At 38.1% G+C, this 21,538-nt stretch overlaps 1 protein-coding gene across 1 annotated transcript in view; it reads right to left on the reverse strand.

Moving 5' to 3' along the window:
- Nucleotides 1–3,079: 3,079 nt before the first annotated feature.
- Nucleotides 3,080–21,538, reverse strand: part of CPS1 (carbamoyl-phosphate synthase 1) — a 124,109-nt gene continuing 105,650 nt past the window's right edge. The window contains 8 exon segments of the mRNA XM_032479946.1: nucleotides 3,080–4,178; nucleotides 4,920–5,049; nucleotides 6,383–6,495; nucleotides 7,230–7,289; nucleotides 14,435–14,533; nucleotides 17,112–17,186; nucleotides 19,622–19,792; nucleotides 21,144–21,233. Coding sequence (XP_032335837.1) covers nucleotides 4,080–4,178; nucleotides 4,920–5,049; nucleotides 6,383–6,495; nucleotides 7,230–7,289; nucleotides 14,435–14,533; nucleotides 17,112–17,186; nucleotides 19,622–19,792; nucleotides 21,144–21,233 — 837 coding nt within the window. The 3' untranslated portion in view covers nucleotides 3,080–4,079.

The following is a 21,538-nucleotide window of genomic DNA, read 5'->3' on the forward strand; positions in this document are numbered from 1 at the left end:
TTGATGAACAAAGACTTCTCTGGGGTTTGTGTATTTCTTCTAGGAAACACCTTAAAGAAATAATTAGCTAGGCTGGTAGTTTCAAGAAAGAGAAAGCGAACCTTTACCAGAAAAGCCTGTTTTTTGTTTTGGTCAACAATTAATAGTTTTCTTTGTGAATACAAGTCCTTTATAAAACGAAAGTTGTAAAGACTCAAAAAATGATCTTTTAGCAACAAGGAACACTCACAAATGGTGCTAATTTTGGCTTGCTGAAGGTTTTTTTTTTTTTTTCCCATTACTGAATTGATCTCAACAGCTGTAGGTACTTAAAGTCTCTTTCTGGAACCCATGAACCCTACATTATGCACAAGAGAAAAAGTAGTGACAATTATTGCCAATTTTTCACAGAGCCCAGGGAGCCACTCTGGAGAAGGATAGACATTCTTCCTCCTGCCACATTCCCCTCATGCTCACCAATTGCAACAGCATCTCATAAAATAGCAGCACAGTAATATTCATTAGGAAAAACAGAAGTTTCATATATAAGAACAAAGGAAAATAAGAAGCAGTAAGAGAAAGAAGGGAAAGGAATAAAGTTACGCTAGTCTTTTTCAAGCTAAGGGTGTCTCAAATGATAGGTAATGAAAGGTCCTTGTGGATCTGATTGGTGTATGTGAGCACCTGTGCCAGCGGGGGGGCCACCCCAGCAGCCAAATGGTAATGCTGGTGTGTAATTACAGAGCACTCAGCCACGTTCAGCCCTGGTTTGCTTCTCTGATAATTTCCACTTTCATTGTTGAGGAGGCTGTGGACACTGTAGACGCTTAGGTTCAAGTACCTGCAGCTGTTGAGATAAATGAATGGAGTAGCTGTTTTTAAAAGTTTCCCGTAGGAAGGCTGTTTAAGAGGAAAGTTTGACAGAAGTACAGTTAAAATATTCTACTAACCTTTCCAAAGCCATAAAATCCTAAATTTCTAACCGGATCATTCTTTAGCCCTTTTTTCTTCTTCATTTCACAAGCTGCCTGAGCTCCTTTCCACCCCACCCAGCAGGGCTGGTCCTCCTCGCATGCTATTGTGTCCTCAGCATGGAAAAAGCTACTTCGATTTCTAATCAGTTCTACGGACATAACCCCTATGTTGTCTTCACCTGTGATATATAACAGATTCAGACATTTTAAAATGTGTTAAACTGTTTACAGAAAAGAATAAAAATGTTCCAAAAGGACAAAGACTTGCCAAATCTGAACACAAATTTACTTTCATTTTCTTGCATTTCCCTCCTCCAATCAAACTTGAATGCGTTATTTACTTATGTTTAATTCTTCTTAAAGTTTGGAACATTAGTAAACACAAAGGTAACAAAAACAAAAATTAATATAATTTCACTTTCAGCACCATGGAGAGAGTGTATAGTGTCTTCTGTTTTCCAAAGATCTTTTATTTCAGGAACAAAAATATAGGGATTATTTAGAAACAATGCTGCTTGATTAATTATTATTACTTTTATCATTTTACTCTATTTTACAAATATCCTGTTCAAATTAATATAAATATTGAGCGCCTTTATTAAATTTCCACAATACAAAACTTAACTATTGCTTTAAACTTTTGGCACCCTCAGCAAGCAGTTCTATTTTTTTCAAATTATGAGTTACATTTCTAAATTGGTCACTAGCAGTGTACTTTTGATCAAAGTGTAATTTTTCTCTTCCTCTGAGTGTTTATATGTGTGTGTTTAGACAGAGAGATAGGTGATAGATTGATTGATAGAGGACAGATTGAGCAATAATAAATCAAATTGGATAAAATATTACCAATAGGTAAATCTGGGTAAAGGTTGTACTATTTTTATTTTTACAATTTTTTAAGTCCACAATTATTTCCAAATTAAAAGTTTTAAAACTTCTATGGGGTTTAAACATGCACAACTAAGAAGTCAGGCTCAACCTCTGCCCTTAGCCCTTTCTCTCTGACTGTAACACACTGTGCAAGACAACACCTGAGGCCAGCTCCCCAGAAAAGCCTCTCCCTGATCTTCACAAGCAAGTGAAGTACTCTCTTCACTGTAAGAAATGACTTTTTTACATGTCTGTCTTCATTAGAATACAAGATTTTAAAAAATGAAACTGCATTTTGTGTTAACCTGGGCATATTGCTTAACTTCTGTATGCTTCAGGTTCTTTCTTTATAATCTGGAGATGACAGTACCTCGTCCTAGGGATATTTTGAGGGTTAAATGAGTTAAGTCATCTAAGTGACTTACAACTGCTTGAGGAATAGCAGGTATTCCATAATGTTGGCTATTTCTTATAATGGTGCTGGTGGTACGGTGGTGCTGTAATATAGTAAAGTAATGTAATATCAGAAAAGTACTAGAATAATACGGGTAGGAGGGGTCATAGTATATTCTACACCAAAAATTACAGAAACTCATTAAATATGCTCAGGTGAACCAATGGATGATCCGAGAACACATTAATATAATATTGTGGGGAAGAAGAAATAAAGGTCTCAACCACAGTGATAACAAGGGGGAAAGAAGGAGGAAATGAATCTGAAAAGCCTTCATGTAGATCCATATCAAGAGGAGGGATAAAAAAGCTATTATGTCCTCATTATCTTAGAAACTTCACAAAGCCACGTTTTAGGTGGTATTTCTGGGACATGGTGTCACCACGGCCATCAGCACTGTCAGAAAACATGGGTCAGCCTCTGACTGGGTTTAAGTACTTTTCTCTGTGGTATGCAGGACACTTTTTAGAAGGTTAATTTATTATATATGTTTGGCAATCTTTGGTAAGGGTGTGATTGTAACTATGTATTTGAAAAGATCCAGATCAAAGGTAACATACAACTATATAACAAGATAGTAATTTTTTAAATGAGATTTACAAGTAAGGGGCAGGAGGAGGAAAAAAATGTAACAATTTAAACTTCATTATTTTTAATTTGCTCATACCTTATATGACTTCGTATAGAAAAAGAAAAAAAAAAGATACAATACTAGCCTCAAACCCCTTTGCATCAGAGAATCGAACAGATTTTATGTATCAATGCAAAAATAAATGAGTAAAGAAATGCAAGAATACAGGTGTCTTGCCTCTTAGTATTTTATTTAAAAGTTCACAATTAGAGCACTTATATCACAAAAAGTTTAAAAGCGACAAAGGCTGCCCTGTAGGAAGGACTTTTCTGTATGTAGAAGGAATGAGTGCCTTGTGCTTAAAATGCGGAAAAGTCACATTGCAGTGTGGGACTCAGTAGATCAACAGAAACTATAATCTGAAGGGATGAACATAACTTCCAAGTTATTCCACAGTTGGCAGGAAGGGGGAGCAGGCAGCAGAGATGGCATAAATCTGAAGAGTTCACTTGGCTCAGGTTAAAAATCCAAAGAAAAACAAGAATAAAACCATCTCAGCGGTATCCACCATCTGCTGACATACTGCAAAACACAAAACTGCAAACCAGTGTCCTTTAAAAAAATCCATACTTTAGAGACCTCTGTCACACTTCTCAAATTCAGCCCTGTGGGAGGGGATAATGATATTCCTGGATGAGCCAGATAGAATGATTATTAAAAAGAAGCAATACACAAACATCACGATGAAGGAGTTCATAAATTAAATCCGTACTGCACTTTAACAATTTTTGTAGTATTCTGCCTTGTTAAAGTGTCCTGAGCATGGCAGATGCTGCTTAAAAACAATGACAGTAGTGTCTGTAAAATATATATAGAAAGAGTTCAGAAGACCGAGCGGCGACTTTTTCTACCTTGATCATCATTAATCAGCACCATGAAACATTAGCTGCAAAGACGCACTTGGGAAGCTTAGCCCACCAAAAACAAGGCATTAGTAAATAAAGGAATTCTCGTGAAGAACGAGTTTCTCAGGAAGGACTCTCTAAGTGAGGTTTCCAAAAAGTGACTGACCATTTAATTGTGAGAGAAAAGAATCTGGAGGCATAACTAAGTAAACTGCAATAAAGTCTGATGTCAGTATTCATCTCTGGGAAAGAGAGTGGGCAGTCAGTTCATTGAGAGAAAAAGGGGCTTGGGTTGATTTGAGGATGGAGAAGGGGCATGTGTTTCCCTAGACCGTTTTTCCAGCACTGTGCTGCCGGTAGTGGAAGAGACTCTTGGCGTCCACACTGCGAGATTTCTTCACAGCTTCTGCAAAAAGTTTGGTCACCTGAAAACATAAGGGTAGGAATCTTAGCAACGCATACGATATGAAGGTGAATGTTTAATGCAGCCAGAATGAAAAGTCAAGTTTCTGTTCCCAGTTTTCAAAGGGGCATGGGATGAAAGACCCAAACATTTTTACTTAATGGGGACTTTCTCCTGCATCTCAGACCTCAACATGAATAAGTTTATTTTCCCCTACCCCCTGCACGGGGATTAAAACTGACTCAGGCAGAGGGGTAAAATAGGATGGGCGGAAAGGGAATGAGTCTTGGCAAATGGTTCTTCTCCTTGTGATAAATTTGGTGGGTCAAGTCCAGGTAGAACTGAATGTACCTCCTGCAATCACTGCCTACGAATTGGACACGTGCTTGCACTGTATCTGGATCTTCAATGATCATTAACCTGTTGCTTTTACACAGTGGCCTTCATTTAGGAACAATGGAATAAAATTGTATCTTTATTCCATGCCACACACCTTTTATTTAAAGGATAATCGTAGGGGTAATGAGAGAACCATGGCTTTCCACAGCGTATGATTATCTCAACTGCTCGGTCACCAGCTGTCTCAACTGGGCCATGACCTACCATAATAGACCATTATTTTAGATTCGATTTAGAAAATCGTCCCCACTCCCAAAGTTACAAGAAGGGGAGAACAGAGAGGCACGTGGAGAGAGAGCCACTCTTAAGGGAGGCACAGAAATTAAAACCCTCACATGGGCTACCGTGGAGGAAAAGAGCACACCTGGAAATTTGTGAGGAGGGCAATTCCACTGTCAACAGCTGTCCTGCGGATCACGTAATTGTCGTGGACAAATTTAGTGTTGTTATTCGGGAGGTTAATTACCAGGTCAATGCTGCCATCCCTAATCAATCTAGAAGAATAAACAAAATAAACACAAGCTTATAGGGGACTATATATATTTTACAATTAGTTTTAAAACACTGACGTAAATTACTCAGCCATCTAAGACAATGCCATACTGAGCTGACTGACACCTGCCCTCCTCTGTTCCTAAGTAAATGTACAAATTGCACACATTTAGGGGTTATAATTTTGTATTGTGTTTTTCAACGAATTCTGATGAATGTCTAACTAATCAGAAAGAAACATTTGTTTTCTCTTTAAAATGCTATCTGTCCATAGCGAGCGTTGGGGATTTGATAATTATTTTACAAGGAGGTGATTCCTCCAGCACTGAAGGCCAGTCCACCCTCACACTCCCTCTCCCAGATTAACTCCTTCACTGCCTGCTTCCCAGGGCTTCAGCCGATGGTTTGAAAATACAAGTCGTCTGGTTTAGAATTCAGCCATTTCACGTTCTGTTGCTGGGCTGCTACACACACTAGGAGACGCTGAAATGTCGGAGGCAGGTAGCAGGCTAATTATTGTTTTACAAAGCCCTAAACAAGGGCTCATAGCATCATTGGAAGTCTACTAAGTTCTGAACAATTTGGCCTTTTTTTTAAATCACTTTAATAAGGATTTATAGGTTACTTTCTTAAGAGCCCTAAGAGACAGTATATCACATAGAATTTGGTATGACTTAGCCATTCAGCAGGCTGTTAAATCCTGGAGCAAATGAGAATGATCTCCTAGGTACCTATGCCACATAGTTCTATAAGTATTGATGTAATGGTGTTCCTGAGGCTTACATGGTGCTGAAATAATGTTTTACAAAACCCAATGATGATGTAGACTAAGGCTTAATAACCAATCTGATTAAAGAATAGGAATTAGGTAATTCTACAGATGACGTTATTATAGCACTCCCCACAGTGTCCTGCATATAGCAAGTCCTCCATAAATTGATTCATTGATGCACAACTGCAGGGAAATGCAGCTGGTCAATCTTACACTTGCTATACACATATATGGACAACAGAAGGTTGGCGCAAAATACAAAGTGCTGCATTGCACTCTTCATGCCCGTAATTCTCATCCTGAGAACTCGGTGCCAGTCAAGGAAAGGATCCTTACCAGGAAGTATTTTGAAAGATGCTACATGTCACCATGTACACATATGGCATAGTGTTTTATAGTAATAGTGAAGTTCATGAGAATAAAGCTTTACTATCATTCACAAATTTACTCTTTTTAAGTTGGTTGACTAAGAGAACTTTTGGAAGACTTGATCTATCATACTAATTCCCAAAGTTAATCCTCCATTTATTTTGTTATCTCAGGAAACTCTGCCTAGTTCTTACTTTCTGATGGAAGACAGGCTGGGATTCTGTCCTTCTTGAGATGGCCACGCCACTGGGGTGGCAGGGACGTTGTTGGCATTGAGCCAGTCTGACGTGGCTTCCGTGGCAAAGAGCTGCGTTTAAAATGGAAAAGTCGGTTATTGCATCATGGGGAATGTTTTCATGGATCGAAGAAGCCTACTGGAACACACTGTCATTTAAAACACAGAGCAGAAGAAAACTGGTGAATAGGAGATGCCATTCACATCGCATCTCGTGAACAGAGATTTGGACTCAGTATCTGGAGTCGTGGGCATGTTAAATAATTTTTAAATATTTGAAGTAAGAAAACACTTAATAACCTCAACTGTAACTGCTTTTGTAGAGGAGAAAAATAAAGAATTATTGATGGCTGAGAATTCATTGTTATCATGCCAACAAAGCCTCATGAGCACAGACCCACCCGGAGCCTTGGGAATCATTCTGTTTTACAGAACCAGGCTTTGTGTGGAGATATTTATGGCAAAGAAGTTTTGCCTGTAACTGTAACAGCTGGAAACTATGACTTCATATGGAAGCATGAAAAGGAAAAAGGGAAAAATATATGGAATGCATTAAAACTTTCTCCCAATTCTGTACACGCCAAACTCCCTAAGGTTTTAGTTGGCAAATTCTTTTGAGTTTGTAGTAATTTTGTTAAAACTTAAAACTAGTCTTTCTAATGATTTTATTCCATTGAAATCTTGAAACTATCAAGGTAGTTATACCTTTCAGGTGGAAGGATCCTATTTTGGACTATTTCAGTCCCTAAGATTCTTTTTGGGGGATAGAATGCTGACAGAGAACTTAAAAAAATAATATCACATACCTTGAAACCTTCATTGTGTAACTGTTCAGCCACACCAAGGAATCTTGGACGGAATGATTGCTGAAATTAAAGGGATTTAACAAAATTCACTTTCCAAATACACATCTTAGTCATTTAGTCTCATGACATGGTATTTCTCATGTCATAGAAGGTAATGCCATGTGTTGCCAGGTGTTTTCTATTCAAAGATGACAATTTTTTTTTATCATTTTGTCTTCCTATAGTGAGTATAAGCTGTTATTTCCCAATATAGATGAAATTCCATTCACATTATCTTGCTTTCTACTGTCTTACTTTTTACTCCTTAAATTTCTTCACTTTCTATTTAATCCACTTTGCCTGTAGCATCAGCTCCACCCCACTTCCGGACAGACTCTTTTCCTGGTCAGGGAGACTTTAAAGTCACCTGGATTAGGAGCCCAACACCAAGCTGGCCTTGCTGGATGTGTGCCTGTCCAACCTGTTCTAATTACTGAATTCTAACTTCGGACTGCACTTCAGTAATGAGGCCCTGTCCTCTTCATTCATTTACAGCTCCCTACAATAAGTCAGTCATATGAGATTCATTTACTCTGAGGCAAAGAGTGAAAGAAAGGGTTCTGGGGTCACTAAGCTGCATTTCAAATCCTGGCTTTCCCATTCATTCCTATGAAAACTTAGTATCTTTGGGCCTCCATTTCTTCATTTATAAAACAGCCATTAAGGATAATGGTGCACCTACTTCTTGGTGCTCCATGATAACCTGTGTGACCTCGAGCAACTTACTTGACCCCTCTGTGATGTACTTTCTTCATCTGTTAAATGGGAATAGTAATAGTGTCCACATCATAGGGTTGCTGTGAGTATTCGATGAGTAAGTCCTACCTAGGTCTTAGTCCAGTACCTTAGCACAACTACTCGTCTATTAGTAGTTCTTATTAAATATTAATTATTATTATTAAGATAGTTGTTTTTTTCAGCCTCCCAGAGATTAGATTCCTGCCCCTGCACCCTAGCTTCCAAGCCTGGGTTCCTCTACTGGCTATCACACTCAACAATACAAACCAACTTCCTCCTCACATACATTTTACTTCCGGACAGGCTTCCTTAACGTCCAATCTCACTGTTCAGATGTTTTCTTAGAGTTCATTGCTGTGCGCTTCAGAGAACCCCAGCTGGACCCATCTAGTTTCTGGGTCCTGCCTTCCCTGGACTGTCTGTTGACATCAGGGTTCCCCAGTTCTGAACATACGTCCCTCCTGTGACCAAAAGCCAGTATTTGCAAGACAGCGGTCAGGGTGAAGGAAAACAAAGCTCAGCGGTCTACCCAATGATCAGTCTCTGACCTTGACCTCATTAACATGAGTGTCTGAGTAACCTAACTAAACAGAGGGTACAAAATTATGCAAAGTTAAAAACATAGCCATTCTTCCCCAAATAAGCATTTTTTGGCTATTTTCCTCTGCAAAAAGTTTGTAAACAGATGACATAATTTGTTACTTTGACATAATTTGGTTACTTTTAGTAATTGTTTTGTAATCTATTAGAAACCATATTAGAAATGGTTGAAAAAAATCATGGATATGAGCAAGGGGAGGGCATAGCTCACGTGGTAAAGTGCATGCTTAGCATATACAAGGTCCTGGGTTTAATCCCCAGTACCTCCTCTAAAAATAAATAAGTAAACCTAATTTCCTTCCCCCCAAAATAAATAAATAATAATAAATAAAAAGATTAAAGGGAGATGTTGTAATGCACTGTAATGGAAAAGAATCTGAAAAATATATATATATTTTATTTCATGAATATAATCTTATTGCAGAATTTCAGACAAACTGAGAATTGTGATAAAACATACCAAGAACCTTACACAATTTTGATCACGTTCAGCCCACAAAACCTCCTAATGTTTACTTGCAGAGGCTTTTTGAGAAAAACTCTATATCTCAGGAAAAGACCCCAAGACTATGTTCAAATATAAAATTCTTTCAGATTCTGGCCCTCTCAATCCCAGAACTGCTGTTTTATGAGAGGAAACCTGTGACAAATAGAAAAGATAAATGAAGCGGGATGAATCCAAACTAAGGCAGACGAGGGGTTATTTGCGACAGTCTTCTAGAACACAAACTAACCAGGCCCAAGATAACAGCTTTTTATCCCCACTTAGGACCCAACAAGAAGACATGGGCCTGGATGCAAGAAGCTCATGACTAGACATAAAAAAATAAATAAGTATAAAGTCAGAGAGTTCCTCAGTGACAGTAGGGCAGTTTAATGAGGTATGCGGCAGCCTCCTTAAGAACAGGTTAGGCAGAGGAAGAGGACGATCGTTTATTCAAGTTTGATTCTGGCTGGAAAGCCAGGGACTGAATGAGATGGCATTTTAGGTTTTCTTCATGTTTTAAGAGTCCTTGAAACACAGCAAATACGTATGAAATATTCTAAATGAGCTTCTGAATTTTGTCAACCTCCCCACCTAATATGGAACATCACATCGTGACCTTCTGCTAAATACAGAGCAGACTTTAGGAAAAGCCAAGCATGTTAGGAGGCTCAACATAAAGCCGACCAACGAACACATATTGACCAACTGATACGCTAATCATGTGCTGAATGAACTATTCTCGATCTCTTACATTTGCCCCTAGCAAAAAAAAAAAAAAATCACTAATAAGGTATGGTCATGTGATAACATAACTTTGAACCAGTTTTCTAACATACTACTTCACCAGCATGGTAGTTCTCAAAATGTAGTCCGTAGAGAATCAGCAGCACCTGGGAGTTTGTTTAAATTATGAAAATTTGGGCCCCACCCCAGATCTATGGAATCAGGGACTCCGGGTGGGGTCTCAGTAATCTGCATTTTAACAAACCCTCCAGGTGATTCTGAAGCACACTTCAGTTTATGAACAGGAGGGAAGAGGGGACAGGAGGACCATCCTTCATTCATTTTGTAATTCAAGGTGAAGATGCATTAACCTTGGCCAAAGTCACTATGAAAAAAAAAGTTTGAGAGAGGAGTACTAGAATGTAATTTTTTTTCTTTGCCATTTTAAAGTAAAATAAGTCAGCAAGTCCTCTAAAGACCTGCAGACACCAGTCAGAACCTCATTATGGAGCTGTTTCAATGCTGTCCCCCAAGTGGAAAAGATAAATATCTGACATGACAATATTGGCAGTTCCCAGCCAGGGAACTGCTCTGCCTTCTGGTCTGGGGTGTTGGCTTTCACAGTCACATTATAAACTTCTATCAAACATGTATTGAACACTTGTGACACATAAAATAGCCTCTCTACAAAAAGAAATTACAGCTGTCAGCTTGGATCTGAGTAGCCCCAGATTTAATAGCTGATTGAAAATACCTGGGTAAGAAACCATTTGTTATTAAGGTGAAAAGTACAAGCTGATTTATTTCCTGGAAAATGTTTATATGAAAGAAAGTCTTTATATACATATATGATAATTCGAGGAAATATACATATATATATATGTATATTTCCTCCAATTATCATTTTCACATTAATCCAACTTCTGGCTACAGAACCGAAAGCCAAGTTAAGACTGTGTGATGTCTGTGGACTCTACAGAGATGTCTGGGTTGACAACTCTATGGTTGTTTCTAATGATTCTGTGTTGAAGATGAAAGGTTATTCATGTCACTTGGAGTCGTCTTTCTTCAAATAAAATGCTTGCTTTGTGTTTCTGAGCAACACTGAAGCACAGATGTCAGGATGGTTCTCTCCACTCCACAAGCATCACTGAATAGCCCAATCAGAGGAGAAAAAACAGCGAGGGCTCTCGATCTGCTCTAGAGTGAGTCATTTATTGTTAAAGGGTGTTCCAGAAAATTTCACAACAAGGCAGATTGCCTACTCAGAGCAACTAAAAATAACTCCTGATGGGGCGAAAAGAGGCTTGAAATATTTCAGGAAAATCAAAGATGATTTTGTTGGCACATAAATGTGAATTACCCCTTCCTTATTTTAGGGTCTCTACCTATGCAAAAGCTCTTGATAGAGACACAGTGCATACAATAAAATTAAGGATCCTTTGACAAAAATCTAAATCTTGATTTTTTTTCTTAAATCCTAGTTATACAAGATTAATGTTACGAATATTTCTGACTTTCCCGGTAATTTGACTATAGGATTGACTTTGAGAGGGCAGAAACAGGGTGTGTGTGTGTGTGTGTGAAGGAGTAGGGTGGGAAGAAGAGAAATAAAAATTAGGAAAACTGACATAAAACCAATGAGCCTGTATGCATGCATGTGTGCACACACACAAACACACCCATACGATCTACTAAATGTTGAGAAGTGGTGGATACTTGCTAGTACTAAATTACTATTTAAAATATGTGTTAACCCACCAATAATAAGAAAAAATGTTTCCTGGCTCTGAGTCATTTTTGCCTTTACTCCATATTTCTCTCCCCCACCTCCCAATTTTCTCTTGCAACTTGTTGTGAAAAATTAGAGTTAAGGTTTCTTCAAGTAAATCCTTCTACTCATAGCAGGCAGCTGGATCAGGGTGGGGCAATAAAGAGAAAAGAAAACCTTCACTTCAAATAAATGGGACCGACCATCCTCTCCACTTATATGTGAAGGGATAATAAAGCAAATTACTGCACCAGTGCTGGCTACCAGTGCTCTCCACAGCACCACATGAAATGAATGATTATTTTAAGAAATCAAAATGCAGTTGTGGACTTGCTTTCTTAGTACGTCATTACATAACTAAATGCCTTCTCTTGTATTTACTGGCCCTAATCCACATTTATATATTAGCAATACTATTTTAGGTCCCCTCCAGTTCTGACTCTATATATTTGAACAAGTTTATATGACTTCTTCTGGCCCAGTGGAAACAAGTTAAATAAAATGATTCTTTTAAAGGACAATGTATGCTGAAATATGGAATTCTAATTTATCCACAGTTGCTATGAAGCCTAGGTAAAAAGTTGAGACTAGATTTGGTCCCATTCTAACTAAAAAAGATGCCCAGTGAGTTATATAACTATTAACTTTCTGGTTAGTATATTGTGTCATAGTGTTCAGCTAAATTTATGACTACACATTTTTTTAAAAATCACTGTAAATGAAAATCCTCCACATAGTAATGAAGAGATTATACATTAACTGTTGGAGACATCAGCTTTTCTTTGCTTCCCATATAAAGTAGGTCAGAAAATGATTCTTGCCTATTTCTAGAGGCTTAGAGTATTGATGATCAGTTTTACTACAGGTGCAAATATTTTATCAAATATAATTTTATTAAATATTTCTTTAAATGCACTTTTTAAAATTTTGTAATTAAAATACATATCTATTTAAATTCTAACATTATGTACTCATGCACAGGGAGAAAGCTCTGTGCAAAAATTCAGGAAGCTGCTAGAACATTGATTTATTTAAAAAAGAATACACTGAAAGGTAGAAGTTCAATGAACAGAACCTCATGGCTTTAAGAAGACTCTTTTTTCCCCCTATAAAACCCCTTTTTCCCTACAAAGCAAAAATCCCGTTCACTGATGCCAAAATCACACAAGTGCTTCATAGGGATCAAATTAATTTTTGCTTTACATTTCCCCGCAGCACTGGAACCAAACAAGGCACGATTTTATACATCACTGCCTTCCTAAACTGGTATTTCTAAATGTTAGCACTGTTATGATTAGTTGTGAGGATGGAGACTAAGGGCATGGTCTCCTCTGAATGCCCCCAGGTCTCACATTAAACTTTAAGCCATAACTGAAAGTTGGGCAAATACTCTCAGACTTGTGACTTAATAATACTTAATACCCATTTATAATGTGATGAGTCTCTCATATGGTGCAGTATGTCTCTAAACTACCATTAAGTTTCACAACTTCAAGTCATCTTGTTAGCCTCTGCTCTAACTGTTCACCATCGCCCTTCTGGCACCTTTATGAAGCAAAATCCCAAGTTACTCTCTGCAGAAACTTCTTCAAAGCCACTATCAGCCAGTCTCCAGAGTCTAATTTGCTGATATTAAGGCACCCTAGTGAGACGGCATCTATGATAACCACCCATTGACTTGAAAATACCTGGTACTACTCTAATTATATTTTTATTGATTTGTATGTAACCATGCAGGGTTTGAACTTATTAAAAGTATGGCAGGGGTGACATACAACATCATCTATTGTTTTTATAGTCTCCAAGAATTACTAGTCTCAAATGAAAGTGAATGATCAGTTGGGAAACATCTAGTATTTTTTAGGAAATGCATAAACAAACAGTTTGTACATTCTCGCAATAATTATTCCAAACAGTATTAAGAGTTTCCGGGTTCCCCTTTTGCCCTAAGATTTACATTTGACTTGCAATAATAAGGCAATAATGCCCTTTTCATTGGATGAAGATATCCACTTATGATTATTTCACCCTGAATTAACTTAGAAGACTTTACTAAGTAGTAATATTTCAAGTATACTGTGGGATGTGCTGACTTTCTCAAGCCCATTAAGTCACTGCCTTTTAAGAACTCTCAATTAGTGTTGGTGTATCAGACTGAGACAATTTCTCAAATAATGTCTATATCTTCTTCAGCTTTGAATCACTGACATTTAGTAGAAATTGAAATGTGAATGAATGACTATAAGGAAGGGAGGAATAGAGGTCAGGAGGGGATAATATGACTTCAGTTTGGGGTGTGTTGAATTTAAAACATCCAGATAGAGTTACCCAGCAGATTGTTAGAAATATGGAATGGCTGAGGATAAAGATTTAAAGTTGATAGTTTCAGACAGGAGAGTGGATACCATAGACATGACTGATCTGTCAAAGGGGAAAATCAAGAGATAGAGACAGAGACAGAAAGAAAGAAGAGGTAAGACTCAAATTTACGGAAAGCCTGTGTTCAGAAGCTAAAGAGGAAGAACTGAAAGCAAAAATAAATAAAAAAAGATGTAACCAAGAAATAGAAGAGATCCCCTTCAGGAAAAATATCCCTTCCCTAAAGACTTTCTCTTTCTGTTTTTCATTTGTTTGTTTATTCACTTACTTGTATTAGCTGCTGCAGTAGAAAAAAAGCAAAAATCAGAGAACATACAGAAAACAAATGCCCATTCTTTGTAGAGGTTGTTGTTCTCTGCAGTGGAACTTTAAACAAATCTCCCCTCTTCTGTACCACAATTAAGGTGCTTTCCCCCAGCCACTGTCAGCATGTGCCCACAGGCATGCACACAGCCACACACCACTTACCTGGATTCCAATCAGGATGCCTTTCTGGGGTATCTTAAACCCTGTGGAAAGCATCGCCTTTAGGAAAGCTGTATGAATACCTTCACCAAAGCAAGCCACCTGTTTAGGATAAATGAAAAAAATTAAGTAAAAGGAAGCAAATGACAGTCAACCACCCTTACGAAAAAAAGACACAAATGGAAAGCCACAGACTCCCTATGCTAGGTTTTATTGATTCAGCTGCCCAAAGACCATGCAATCTGAATCCAGGGATTAAAAGTCGGACCAAAGTAGATGTATCTTATGTTTTTAATTAAGCATAATGAATAAATAAGCAATGCTTTCTCTATCCAACAATACTCCATGGAGCAACATAACTGAATTCTACTGTGAGATATTTGGATACAAATCACAGCTTCTAGCCCATAATGAGGTGGGTTACCAAATGTTAATTTCACTTAATGTTTAAATAACAGTATATGCCGTGTATGCTATGCAACAGTGCGTGAGTTCACGGGTCAGGAGCACAAATGCGTAACTGCTGATCAATTGGCTAGGAGTCATTTCAGACAGCTAAGGAGAAAGCCTTCTGAGAAATTCAATATATCTATGACAATCTCAAAGAAGCTTGTTTTATTATTATTATTATTTTCATAAAAATGAACAAAAAATACCTTGCTACTAGTCCTGAATACTATAGCCATATGTAAAAAAAAAATCCAAATTAATACGTAATGTTAGGATATACAGGGGCTTCTTCTAGGGTAACTGTGCTGCAAGTCAAATGACCACCGTAACTACAGAACAAGTGCTCTATGTAAGCCTGATGGGGGTAGATTCTGCCATGCACATCATCATTTGGCACAGGTACAGAACCACCATTACAGTAAATAGCACTGATGGCTAAATTTATTCTTGAAGCAAATGACTCCCTTACTGTCAAAAGAAAGTTCTCATGACTGTGATTTTCAGTTGACCACCAGTACATGCTGCTTTTCACTCCACAGAGAATATTTTCTTTGGACAAGTACTGACCAACCAACTTAAGCAATATCAACCTAAGTTAACAGGAGCCAAATTCTACTGAAAGAACCTGGGCAATCCCATAGTAAGTGCATATGCAACAATACTTCAGAAGTTTCAGCAGTTTTCTACAAAAAACAGAGGAAGTAACTAAATATGTAAGCAAAGATCAGGACTACCACCTCACCTCACCACTAGGAATGCTGAAGGCTTATTTAATCCCACAACAAGCCTTTTAAACATTGCAAATGTCGCTGAAGCATAACTAAGATTTCACCGAGCTAGAATTATTCTGATTTTTGGTTATACAGCAGACCTTGTAACGTAACACCTGGAAATATGACTCTAATAATGGAAGGAGAATTCTCTGTCTATACCTCTGAAACAGAGACAAGAAAGGGGGAGCTGGATTTCTAATTCTCTCACATGTTCGTATTTCAACCACTCCAATAATGTATGTTTGGAAACAGAATGGACTTAAGTGCTGAAAATAGATTTGCCACACTAGAGAAAACAGCATGAAGGAAACAGATCTCTCCCTGATCTGAACCCTGAGCCAACTGAAAACAGCCCCGCTGCTGAGTGACCATGGGATCAAGACAGACCTGAAAGACTGTCTCCTCAAACAGCAGAGAAATGTAACGTAGGTCCCTCATTTTCAACTTAGGTTTTCTCACCTATTAAATTAACAGAAGCAGCAAAGCTGCTAAGAGAAGGCAATCATCAGTCCAAATTCAAACGAGATAGCCATTTATTCCTCCCTGCCTCCCTTCTGGTCTCACTTGGCTTCTCACCACACATCTTGCCTGTAACCAGGCAACCATATAAAACATCACGTATTTGTTACAATTAAGTATTTTCCCCTTCCAGGTTTTCCTCAATACCAAGAGGAAACAATGGTGCTTCCCAGTCTGATGCTGCCACTCCCGGGTGCACTGATGAGAATCTGAAGGTTGTATCGAGTAAGTCTGTCAAGGGCTAGGTGATTTATAAAATGTCCTGACACTGACATGTAGGGAACTCTCTGGAATCTGACAGATCTCTACAAGAAACACATTTCACATTCTTAAAGAAACCTTCAGCTGACAGAGTCCCCAACACAAGTGAAGAGGGACATCCAGTGGCCAGTCCCATTATAGTCTTTAGATAATCCCTGGGAGGTTAAAGTTGCTTTGAAAGTGGCCCTGGGATTCTGCATGTATCTGCAGATTCCACAATGTTTCAGCCCCCGTTATCTTTCTCATGCTGTACATTCACTCTCCATATTGCTAGTAAAAACTCCACGGTCTAATTTCCCTGTAGCAAGGCAAGTTAGGGGAGTGGAGAGCCGTGCTGTTACAGAAAGACTGGAGAAACTTAAAATAAAAAGAAAGAACCAGAAGATATTTACTTAGATGTCAAGAGAAATATTTGAAAGACATTCTCAATGTGTGATGTGGAAATGAATGACAAACACACGTATTATGGTCACATGTTGAAATACAAGTGAAAATTTAGACTCTGGTCTGCAAAAGCAAAAGATTTTTCCTCAGTTCAAACTTCTTAAGCCCTTTCAGACTTACTCTGATAGCAAAAGAAGTGTCTTCCTTACTACTTACTAACTTACTCACTATATTCAGATCATAAAACCATAGATTTCAAAGTCGAAAGTGTCCATGGATCATGAACTAGTTACCTCTCCGGTGGAAGCCATCTCACAGCGCAGGATGGGGTCAGCGTCCCTCAACCGGGGCCAGGAGAACATTGGAGCCTGTCAAAAATAACAGGTGGGAGAAGTATGTGAGAAAAAGGTATAAAAGGAATAAGGGAGGATAAATACATTTAGTGAATCATCTCGCATAGGATTCATTTAGGCTCTGGTAGACACGTAAAAAGTTTCTTTGGTCTAAGCATCTGACTTGAAAAATAGCTTTAAACTCCTGTTCCAGAAATTTCTTGAGCTCTTGGCCAAAAACTTGGATTAAATAATCACAAATTATTTCTGTAAATAGGACCCCAGTGACCAGACTAGGCCAGTGTTTCTAATCTGGCCTACACATATTCTTACTGGAGTGATTTCAATCGAAGTCTGCTGGGCATGGATCTCCCAAACAGAGTTCAAACACATTTTTTTTTCTTGGTAGGCTTTTGAAACATTACTCTTCTTGTTCTGATCATTTGGACTTGAAACAAGCCACCTTGCCAGAAATGTCTGTCTGCAAGCTGACTTCTGAGACATTAAACTGTTGTTGACGCCTCTTAAAAAGCCTTGAAAAACATTCTGCTTGGAAACACTTTTGCCCAGAACTTTCATACAAACTAGAACACAGATAAGAGTGCTTCCTTTTCTTTATTTTATCAGTGCAGTTCACTAAGAACCAAATTCTCATTTCTTCTGTATATCCATTTATCCAGTCTAGACTATTCCTCCTCTGATTCTGGCACTCCTCCATGTCATCATGGGAATTCTTGCTTGAGGTTATTCAACGGGGTCATCTTAGTCAAGTTATTATATATTCCTGCTCTCTCTGCACATCACCTGTTGATATCCACCCACCTCACTAGGACCATTTTAAGACTGACTGTGAACAAGTTACTTGACAAAAAAAATCAAGATTCCTGTACAATGATCAGTAGAAAAGAAGTAAACTGGAAAACGCAGTGCATTTTGAAAAATTTCATATCTATCAGTACTGTTATTAGTTGGAAATTGTTTCATACCCATATGTGTGTACCCATGTGTGTGTGTATAACCCTGTGTCTAAGAATAAAGACATGTGACTTTGAAACTCATATATAGATGAACCAATGGAAAAATATTTGGGGGGGCCTTCTACTTGCTGGTCTCAAACAAACAAACAAAAATCCTATGTATATATATTTTCCCACTGAGAGCTCTAATAGTTTATGTTGTATCACAGCCTCCAGGAATAAAATGCCACCCTCCCCCAACATAAGAAGTGGCATTCCATCTCAATGGACCATAAAATCCAGGGCATCCTAAGTTATTAACATAACAGGACTATTAAGTACTTTTTATTTATAGCTTCAACTTAAAACTTCTACTATAAAAGTCATGGTCTCAGCTGTAACACAAGTATGGTTGAGGTAACTAATACATACAGAAATGGAAACCTTCTGAAGATGTACAAAATGTGTAAATGTCACAGAAACATATACAATATAAATTGCATTGTGTACTTTATCTAAACAATTCAAATATACTGATATATTTTACTAATCCTCATACTGTCCAGTGAGGTAGTTAAGGGTCATAATTATAAATACTGTGTCCATGGGCATACTGAGGCACCTAGAAAAGCACAATGGACTTATTATTAAGTTCTTACTAGCAATATCCATATATACAGGCATCTCTCATTTTATTATGCTTTACTTTATTGCACTTCACAGCTAATGCATTTTTTACAAATTGAAGCTTTGTGGCAGCCCTGCACCAAGCAAGTGTACTGGCTCCATTCTTTCAACAGCATTTACTCACTTCATGTCTCTGTGTCACATTTTGGTCATTCTCACAATATTTCAAACTTTTTCATTATGATTATATTTGTTATGATGATCTGTGACCAGTGATCGTTCATGTTACTACTGTAAAAAGATTATGACTTGCTGAAGTCTCAGATGATGATGGGTATTTTTAGCAATAAAGTAGTTTTTAATTAAGCTATGTACATTGTTTCTTTAGTCATAATGTTATTGCACACTTAACAGACTACAGTATAATGTAAATATAACTTATATGCACTGGGAACTAAGCAAAGTAGCCAAGGCAGTAAAAATTTAACCACCACTGTAGGGTAACACTTTTACAAGATTCATGCATTCCTGAAGTCCTGGCACAATTCAAGCCTTATCCTAAGAAAATATATCCAGAATCTCTGTTTACCAACTAAACTGGCACCGTTATGCATCAGCTGCATAAATGTAGTTTATATTTTACTCAGCTAGTTGGTTTTGAAGTTATTACATTCTAAATACTTTTAAAATTTTTTGAAATGCACAATAGTACACATAAAGCTGCCTGTAGAGCAACTACATTGTATTATTCAAAGTAAACATCATAAGCCTCTAGTCTAGCACTTCAGTTAGAAGGTTCATAAAATATCAAGATTATTTTTGATGAAAATCTTTCTTTTAATTTCTTGGGAACTTGAACAATGACTAATAGATTTTTGAAAATGTTACCTTAATTGCAACATAGTCAGCAGGAATTATGGGGTGCTCCAGTGTTGGAAGGGGTTTCTCATCAACGTTCTCTCCAATCATCACCTTGGTGGCCACATCAATGAAGTCTACCCCAAGTGTCTTGGAAACAAAGGGGAAGGATCGAGAAGCTCTCAGGTTACACTCAATCACCTGGAGAGGTAACAAAATTCAACAGAGGAGAAAGGACGGTGAGAGCCAGCGACGACATTAATATGCTCCCTGCCCCTTGGGTTCCTGCTGTTACTGGCTGGGTCCCAGCGCTTGTGTCACCAGCCTCTTCTTTTCCTTCCCGCTGCTTGACACCTGCTAACTTGGTTTCCTTTCAGTCAGTATCTTTGAATTCTAACTTTTCTCCCATCCCCTATTCACAATTCCATCCCCACACGTTGCTGACAGACTTACTTCAACACAGAATTCAGATAAAGCCGCATCGTTACTGCAAAGCCTCCAGCAGATTTCTACTAGACATCAGACGAAAGTCTAGTTCTTGAAAGCCTTCCCTCCTCTTGCCTCGGTGAACCCCTCTGTGTTCTCTTGTACTACCTTCCTGATCCCAGTCTTTCTTTCTTTCACCTTCCATGATTTCCCTAGAAAGATGGCCTTGCTGAACTGAACAAGTCACTACCTCTTAAAATGTGCCAAATTTTCTCACAGACGTTGTAATGTGTACTGTCCTCTCTATCTTCCCGTCTTATCGAAATCCTAGCTATCCTTTAAGATACAGCTAAAATTTCAGAGTCTTCTTTGAAGTCTTTTATGATGCACCCCAAACCCGGCATATGACACTCAAATACATGCTCATGAACACACCTGCGCACAGACACACACACACACACGCTAGCAAACAAGCTCTCTGTAGCCCATGACTCCAACACCACTTTATCTGTCCATCCCTTCTAGCAGCTATTTGACTTGTGTTATAGTTATCTACAAACTCGTCTTCTCCCTAGTCCTCACTAAGCTGAGAGTCTTGAGCAGAGACTGTGTTCTGTACACCTTTTAGCCAACTTATGACTTTGCCTAGTAGGTGATGAATCAGCATTGGTTACTAATTGGTTACATTAAGTAGACTAAATTAATTAAGACTAACTTCATTGACTTAACATTTTTTTTTGTAAATGTATCCAAACAGCTTTCTTTTCAGAGAAAGGAGTGAAGCAAAACTTCAGTGCATATAATTTATGACTGTTCTACATGCTCAGATTACTTAATCACAGTCACTGCATCCATCCATACTATACTGTAGGTGGCAGACAGTGATCTTCCGTGCAGTGGATCAGAGCGCTTTACAAAGCTGAGACCGACATGTCAGTGCCACCAAGAGCCTGTGCTTCAAACGAGGCAGGTGTTGTATGCTGCACAGCACCCCATTCTCAGACACAGTCACCTGCAGGGCTCTCAGATGCTCTGCCACTGTGTTCACACAGATTACCGAAGGGACACAAACCAGCACCACCTAACACAGCAGTGGTGTCTTCTCAAACATTGTGGCATTTCTTACCAAGACGTTGTTTCCTTTGACAAGAAACTGGACATTGAATGGGCCAGAGATGGCAAAAGCCTTTGCGATTTTTCGGGTAGCATCCTTCACCTAGATTAAAAGGACAATGATACAGAGCTAAAGAACATTCGTTAGTTTAAAAACAAAGTGCAGCACCTTAATTAGATGTCTTTAATTTCTCTTTACAGAGAGCTACATCTCCACTAATCATAATAATACTAATAGTAATAGTAATAGTAATAATAATAGAATCCATTCTTCTGTTAACAAAATAAGCTATTAACAAAGTAATATTTGTACTATATGCACTAAATATTTACAACAGGATAGCAGAGAAAAGAACAAATAATCTTACAGGATTATCTTTCTGCCAAATGTAGCTATCTACCTACAAT

This window comes from Camelus ferus, chromosome 5 (assembly GCF_009834535.1).
Source record: "Camelus ferus isolate YT-003-E chromosome 5, BCGSAC_Cfer_1.0, whole genome shotgun sequence".
Classification (NCBI taxonomy): domain Eukaryota; kingdom Metazoa; phylum Chordata; class Mammalia; order Artiodactyla; family Camelidae; genus Camelus; species Camelus ferus.